The 8,497-nt window shown below is 32.9% G+C and overlaps 1 protein-coding gene and 1 long non-coding RNA gene across 2 annotated transcripts; both read right to left on the bottom strand.

Moving 5' to 3' along the window:
- Nucleotides 1–918: 918 nt before the first annotated feature.
- LOC107027771 (histidine decarboxylase-like) lies at nucleotides 919–2,158 on the bottom strand. Its single transcript, XM_015228839.1, has 3 exons — nucleotides 1,981–2,158; nucleotides 1,772–1,908; nucleotides 919–1,684 (listed from the first exon to the last, which is right to left on the bottom strand). The coding sequence occupies exons 1-3, from the start codon at nucleotides 2,156–2,158 to the stop codon at nucleotides 1,112–1,114; spliced, it is 888 nt and encodes a 295-aa protein (XP_015084325.1). The 3' UTR covers nucleotides 919–1,111.
- Nucleotides 2,159–6,614: 4,456 nt separating this feature from the next.
- Nucleotides 6,615–8,491, bottom strand: LOC107028103. The gene is made up of 4 exons (XR_001457792.2): nucleotides 7,662–8,491; nucleotides 7,453–7,561; nucleotides 6,989–7,253; nucleotides 6,615–6,880 (listed from the first exon to the last, which is right to left on the bottom strand). It is a non-coding gene; the product is annotated as an uncharacterized LOC107028103 (long non-coding RNA).
- Between the last annotated feature and the right edge of the window lie 6 nt (nucleotides 8,492–8,497).

Below are 8,497 nucleotides of genomic sequence, written 5' to 3'. Positions count from 1 at the left end.
TCATAGATGTTCTTGTGGTGATGACTTCCAGATTTTGGGGAATAAAAAATGATTGATAAATTTTAGAAGTTATTTAATTGATTTCGTTAATGAGTTTTAAGTCTTCCGCATCGTATTTTGTTCATTATGGTTAAAATGTTGGGGTTTAGATTGGTTGGTTCGCTCACATAGGAGGGTAAGTGTGGGTGCCAGTCGCGGCTCGGTTTTGGGTCGTGACACTAGATTTAGTATTAATAACCTATAACTAATATATACTGCTTCTTAGAATGTATTTTTTCACTCTAATCATATTGAGTAAGTGGGGAGGACATAGTAAGTGTAAAGAGTTTGTGGAATTTATTTTTCATTACTTCCACTAAAAAGTCATTTTTCTTATTTTAAAATATTTTTTAGAGATACAGTAATCCAAATATGTCAAATTTCTTCTAATAATTCTTTCATTTTTCATAAAAAGTTTACTTTTCTACAATTCAATATTTTTTAAAAAATAATAAATTATAACGTATTATAATTTAAAATGAGGCCCCTTAAATTTGGAGGCCTAAGGCGCTTGTCTTTTTTTTTTTTAGCACTGTCGAGCCACCCCTGGACATGTCTCATTTTCTAGTACAATTGTAATACTAATCCAAGATTCCTATCAACTGTCAAACCGTGTGTTAGTAACAAGTGAATGAATTAATGGGACTGTAGTTCAATAAGACTGTAGATCATATAAAAAATGTAAATTAAAACTTAAACGGGGCAGGGCGGTACAAGTAACAATATTGAAAAAAATTTAAATGGGACGGGGTAGGGGGTTTAAATCTTAGCGGGTTGAGGTTTGCCCCGCCCTCACCCACCCCAACCCAAACTATTGCCATTCCTAATTGTAAAAAGTTTAATTACAAAATTTGTAAACAACGTATACATGAAAATTTATTTGAAAACTCTAAATGACTCTACATTACAAATTTTATTGAGTAACTTGCGTGTAAAAGCACAACAAAGAAAGTATACATGTAAATTTATTAGAAACTGAAGATGGATTTAGATCATAAATTTTATTGAGTCACTGTTGCATAAAAAACATACTTGATAATCATGACCATTTCAAGTCATAGTTCCAAGGAGTTTAGTTATGCATCTTGTTATGGGAGCATATACAATTTTGAGAGCCAAACTCATCTGCTAGACAAGGAGGCTGAGTTTTTCCATCCTGAAACCACCTCTTCCTCTCTTGCATTAGATCTTTGAAGAAACCATCTATAGTTTCTCTTGTAATACCTGGCATAACCACAACATGTGCCATGCCTCTTAAGCAACACAAGTTCCAACGACCAACGAATTTATGGTCACAAGGTCGTTCAAAAACAACAGTAATACTAAACTCATTCAGCATAACACTAATTCCTGCTTCAAGAAGTCGATCTTTCAAATACCGAGCATTTTCAATGCATGTTATGGAATCTTGTTGCAATCTAGCATGTCCTTTCTTGCTTAAACAGTACCATAAGAATATTGGTGTAAATCCATTTCGACTACCAGAAATTGTAGCATCTGTGGAATTAATATACTCAATTTTTGAGTGGGTACTAACATAAGTTTTCCTTGTTATCTGAATGCCACAAGGCATTGGACATCCCAAGAATTTGTGCCCTGAAATCGAAATACTACCAATTGGCTTCTTGAAGGTAATTTTTTTTGCCTATTGTCAAATACCATAAAAAGAAACTATGTCATTGTAACTTTGATCAAAAAACGTTGAAGGAAAATTGAATAAAAATAAGCTTACATGTTTGATAAAGGGGAGAATTAGCCCACATAATGCTGCATCGCAATGGATATAATAATTGTCATTTGAATAACCACAATTTTCAAGTGTTTGTATGACGAAATCGAGGTCATCAATCGCTCCTTTGAAGGTTGTTCCTATAAACACATATATACTAATTTACCAAAAGTGATGTTATAAGATGTAAGAATATATGTATGTATTTTTACCAATATTGATATTGATGATAGCTGGTTTGTTCTTGTTGACAAGTAACTTTGATTGTAAATCTTCATAATCAATTTCCCCATTAACTAAAGTGTTGATAGTTTGTAGCTCCATTCGATACAATCTTGCTGCTTTGAAAATCGAGTAATGTGAATCTTTTGATGCATATAATAGCTCCATTCACCTTGGAAGCTTATCACCTTGGAAACACTTATACATGAATCCAATTAATTGTTGGATAACTCGAATGGATCATCCACATAAAACAATGGATTTATACCACTCTCCTTGGATGTCTATAGATAATGTGTCTCGTTAAAACATTACTAGAAAAAACCCAGTGGAAAAAAATTCTAGTGAAGGAAAAGAGTACACATCTTTTGATACGCATTATTTGTTGTCTCATTAAAAACCTTGCCAGGAAAATCCAGTGGGATAAAACCTCGGTCAAGGAAAAAAGAGTGCAACACGTATTATACTCCCCCTGATTAAAACATCACTTAATTTCTTGTGTTGATGTATCCAATCTTCGTACATTGTGGTTGGTATATTCTTTTTCAAAGAAAATCCACACATTTCCTGAATATGGTGTCATTTATCTCAACCAGACGCACTCTCGACTTGCTTCATGAAGGGATTCTATTTCTGCATAACAACATTTGCTTCATTGATCGCTAGGATATTTTTTTATTGTGCCTCCATATGCAAACAAATAGCGTGTTTGAGATTGTGCTTTATGCGGATCAGATAAATATTTTGCATCTGCGTAACCAATCAGCTCTGACTTGAATTCTTCGGAAAGATATGCAAGTATATACATAACACCATTTCAATGTCCTTTTGTTGGGGAGGAACTGAATCTTGCCAGTAAATTAACTGCAAAACAGATATCTGATCGAGTATTGTTAGCAAGATGCATTAGTATCCTGATTGCACTAAGATATGGAGTTTCATCACCAAGAAGCTCTTCATCCTTCTCTTAAGATCAAAATGAATCATCATTTATTTCAATCGATCTCATAATCATTGGGGTAATGAATGTGATTCATTCATATAAAGTTGCATCAAAACTTTTCTGTGTATGTTGATTGATGGACAAATATTTCATTCGTCAAATTTTCAATCTTAGGTCAAGAAATTTTTTTTTTCTTTCCAGAATCTTTTCATTTTAGATTCCCTTCTCAAAATACTCAATAGCTTTTAAAAGCTTCTTAAGAGTGTTAGTAATTTCTAGTCATCTACATACACAATTTATAACAAATTCAGATCCTGAACTTTTCATAAAATTCAAGGACAATTATGGTCATTCTGTTTGTACTCTTTTCTTCTTTGATTATTTCAACCCATATAAGGATTTTTGAAGTTTTATAGAAAAAGTTTCCTTCAAACTTTTATATGCTTCAAACACCTCAATTACTTTAAGAATTTTCATATAACCTTCATTATTGTCTAGCTAGACATGATAATTATTCATTACATGCATTCAAGTGTTTCATATATTGCCAGATCAAAACAAACCTCATTGCACCCACCATAGGAGAAAACATCTCCAATAATGTCAGGAATTTAGCGACAAACCTTTATGCCCCAAGGCACAAGTTGTACTTGATATTACGATTATACCATGGCATAATAATTTATTGTGCCCCACTGACATTATACCTTGATTTATGGACTATCAGTCCAAAACATCACTTTTCTAAGTGAAACAATAAACTTGAATTATGCATTTTACTTGGCCTACCATTTATCTTTTCACACTTTATGACAGATTTGAATTCAAGATCCTCGTTACAATTTATATCATTGAGCGCTACCTCATATTAAAGATACCTTCGATGGTTATTTGATATCGATTCCAATATGACATAAATTATCGAGATCTCTTCATTTTACCTGAATCTTTTTCAAGGTTTTATGAAGTGTTATGTCGTGGTGCTCTCTTATAGCACTTGCCTCATTATCATGATCATATTGATCATTTGCTCCTCTCTTTCTTCAAGGAATTTTATATTTGGAATCGATTGGTCTATTACGCTTCCAGCGTATCATAGACTCCGTCCTTCAAGAACTTCACATTGGAGCATTTGCAGCTGAATTATATCATAGGGTCAGTATATTCATCTTACAATTGATTTGCAACATTATGCAAATGAATTATCACTTAAACTTTAAGTTCACATATTTATTTAACGAAGACATAGATAATTCATAATTAACCTCATAAATAATTTTCAGCTGTCAATCATCTCTCCACCTAATGTTAGGAAATCTAACATTCATCCCAACCTTATTTGAGAATTCATCCTTGTGCGTGGTGTAACAATTAAAATCATAACCGCACATGCAACATTTTAGATGAAAATTATTTGGTTCCTGACCCTGAACCAATTTTAATGGGGAAACCTTGTTGGCTTGATGCATATATGTGTTGCTACATGTTAAATAAAATTATCTCATACCAAATCTTATTGGGGAGTTTTGTTCTCATAACCATGATTTAGCTATAATTGGAGGCATACAATTTCTGCTAAATCAACCAGCATTATCAATATAATTTCATAATTTGGAACTGTGCTCTTAATTTAACAATTCGATCAAACAACCTTACAAACACCAATTTGTAAGTTGACAACAAAACACATGTGACCATCGCATAGATGCATCGATCATATGGTTGCAAATGATCCACATGGCAGGTGACGGGCTCATCGCCTTTTTATATGTTCCAAAGATTTAGGGATTATAATCTCAACCTTAGCTGATACAATGAAAACAAGCAACACAAGAGAATTCTTGAAGAATCTATTATTTCTTCATCATATAATCCACATGAATTCTCAATTACATTTGCATCACATTTAAACTAGAATGGTCAACCGGTCATGCCAACTGATCTTTATTTTAGTACACTTATAGTTTACTTTTGCATGTGAATTCATCAGCATGTCCATGTTTGTATACAAAAAATAAGAGGAACAATGGGTAACCTATTACATAAATATTTTGTAACCCGCTTCGGTTGTAGTAATCTAAAGATAACAATTTCATAATTTACAGTCTTAATATTTCTTTTCAATTCATCTAAAACTTAAAAAGTTTCTTTTAAAACTTATTACAACCCCAATATTATTCCTCTGACAATAACTTGTTAGAGCTTGCAATTAATTTTGTGTACTATCACATATTCCATAACACCATCCATATGGTGAACATCCCCTCAAGGAGAAATTATATCATTATTGTCATGGTTAAAATTATTATGAGCAAGACATGTTTCTAGCTTTACTTTGTTATACCATAGGTACACAACCAATGACAAATTTGTATTGCTATAGTATATTTGATTATGGCCACAACTTTTATAGGCAAGAATTACTTCTTTCTTTTTGCCCTTTCGTAGTTCATAACAAACATACCATAATGTTTATGACGTATAAACACACACGACCATTGACCCTTCGTATCAAACAAAATTTATTTATTTCTCCCAAACCTCCCGTTTAGAGGTGAGTTTGACATATATCCAACCATACATGAATATATTCTTATTCATATTTTTCCTTCATATTTTTCCATATTCACTTTCAAGAATAGACAAACATTCACATGCTTATTAAAGTCACAATCTCTTCATGAGTTGACTATAACCATATATATATGTCATACCTTTATATTTGACATATTTACATGATCTACCTCAAAATCACTTTGAAAGATAAAGTGCACTACCACTTTATATTCTTTTATTTTGATGGAGAATTTATAAAACTTATCAAAATAAGGTCGCATGACAATCGCGTGTCCAATGACCTTTCATACCGTTTTGATGATAAAATTATTTTTCATAGTTTGAAGGACTATTTGAAGAACTCATATTATTCTTCCTTTTTATAATTACCACAATGATGACTATTATGATTTGTCCCTTCACGCCCCTGTTCATATATTTTATCACATGTTGTCATTCAGACTTATTATTCACTGCTACCACATCCATATGATAGAATGGAGCAATTGGGCTGATTTCAAACTTATCATATTCGATTTAGGGAATGGAGCAAATTTAATTAGACGAATATCATTTCATCAAAAATATATTGTTTTTCCTTAGTCATCATTTGGTGCCACTACTAGAAAAAAAGCTTATGGCAATGGGTCCAAAACCGTTGTAATAAGTGCCCAAACCGTCGGCAATAGGCCTAAGACAACGATTCTTGAACCGCTACATCAGCTCGCGTAGCAATAGAACTATAGGAACGATTTTTTGCGACGGTTATGTTACCATTGCAATAAATAGACCTATTGCAACATTTTTCCATTCGTTGTTATAGTCTATTCTATTGCAACGTTTATGTTGTCTTACGAAACGGTTGAAAATTGTTTCAAATATTGTCTATTGCAACGGTTGTGTAAGCTACTGCAACACATTTTTGTGATTTTAAAGTAATTATTGTTAGCTATAACAACGGTTATTAGAAGATGTTGCAACGATTCTTAGGTTCTACTACAATAATTGGGTGGTCTAACACAATATTATTTCTTCAAAAAACAAAATATAATATATTAAAATTTATATAAATTACAAAAGAAAACATCTTATAAACTGATAAAGTAGTTAATCTAACACCTTTACAATCCCATCCATCACCCACAATACATTTTACAACTAAGTAACACTGGTTCCAAGGTATAGTGTCTATTTACAAAATGGTGATTTAGAAAAAAAAATTGGATGTTTGATTTTTTTTTTAATAGGTCTGTAACTCTTCAATTTTATCCATACTTATGCACAGGATCTTCATATTCTTCCCTCCAAAGAAATAAAAATTATTGAAGCATCATCATGATATCAACGTCGATTCTCTTATGGTATTTAAAGCAACTCATGAAACCGCATACCTAAAATAAAACATAATTAAAGATTTCAGATTGGATTCACCTGAAAACTACATCTTTTTCCACCTTAGAAACCAATTCAAGCATTTTGCACAAGTAAAAGTTACTTACCAACTTATTTTGCAGCGCGAAACCATACTGTCTTGATGAGATGTTGTGCTGGATCTGTTTCTGGTGACCATGAGATTAAATGTTCGACTTCTAATACACCTTCTTCGTTTGTGAAGTACTAATAGAGCCCATCGGATGACAGTATCAAAAATCTGTCTCTTCTCCCTAACCTGTGATGATAGAGCAATGGAACACAACTGATGTAGGGGGATGTTCCAATATAGTCGATTATGAACATCTCAAGAAATGCATTGTTCCATTTAAGCTACAGGAGATCGAAGAAATGAAAGTTATTTATCCATTCGAGCATTTTTAAGTAGAGAAAAGAAAGACAAGGTATCAAAAACATAACATATAGTTATTGATTGAGAAATTTCATGCCTCATTTAGCCATCGCTTTAACAGGAAAATAGTGTTTTACAAACTATAAGCCGGTTGAAAATAATGCGGCTAGTCTTTCGTACATTTTAGGTTCTTGAAATCAGCACCAAAAGCCCTAGTAACCTTCAATGAACCTTTAATGTGGTCATTCATCAGGGCACATGGATGATCACTTTTTATTCTTTGAACTTCCTGTAACAACAAGAACACAACAAATCAAGTTAACCGATCGAATTAAAAAAGATCTTTATTAGCCTAAAGATATCAAAAATCAGAACTTAGATTGCAATACCTCTTACACACAGGTGCTATGATCTGTAATAAGCTTGAAAGTAGCTAATTTAGGTAAACAAACCGACTCATCGCCATCGAAAAGTTCAAGATCTTTTAACGTTTCTTCGTTAATCATTTTCAAATCTTCACTCACAGATTAGGCTCTTTCTTTTGAGCTACCACGACTCCACTATCGCCTACATTCATCACATAAACATCTTCTCCTTTCATTGACATAATTAGAACAGAAGAACCCATTAAAGCAAATTCAGGATTCTCCATATTCATCCTACTAGCTAGTTCCAAATATGCCTCCTCTGTTTTCTTCAATGCTTGAGAAAGAGCTTTTAATACATCAGCATGATTAACTGATCCTGATCCATTTGAACCATTTCTAAAGATCCACGAAAGAGGACTCCATGATAAAAAAAAAAATTCAGCAATGTATATATATCCAAGAGCATTTTCTGTAGGGGGAGGCACAAAACAACACAAGTAGGATACAACACCTACAAGGATCGACTTCAAGACAATCAACCAAATATACTTCACCAATTTACCAAAAGAAATTCACCACTATGTTAACCAAGCTCAAATCAGCAACACATCAATTGAATCACAAGCAAATATGAATTATAAATACGCAAGTGACACACAAGATTTATACGTGGAAAACCCCTTCGGTATGAAGGATAAAAACCACGGGACTTGAAGGAGTCCACCCTTCTTCTTCTCTTATTATGCAAATTGAGGGTAAAAACACCCAACTCAGTCTACAAGGATGTCACAGCCCACCAACAACAACATACATAAGAGCCAACACAAAAGAGAAGAGAAATTGGGAAATATCACCAA

Source organism: Solanum pennellii, chromosome 8 (assembly GCF_001406875.1).
Source record: "Solanum pennellii chromosome 8, SPENNV200".
Lineage (NCBI taxonomy): Eukaryota > Viridiplantae > Streptophyta > Magnoliopsida > Solanales > Solanaceae > Solanum > Solanum pennellii.
This window is presented reverse-complemented; position numbering and strand designations above follow the sequence as displayed.

Coding starts and splice junctions, on each gene's coding strand:
- LOC107027771 (XM_015228839.1), bottom strand. CDS start 2,158: ATGGAGCTATTATATGCATCAAAAGATTCACATTACTCGATTTTCAAA. Junction 1,909..1,980: donor TATCATCAATATCAATATTG/GTAAAAATACAT, acceptor ATGTGTTTATAG/GAACAACCTTCAAAGGAGCG. Junction 1,685..1,771: donor TTCTCCCCTTTATCAAACAT/GTAAGCTTATTT, acceptor ATTTGACAATAG/GCAAAAAAAATTACCTTCAA.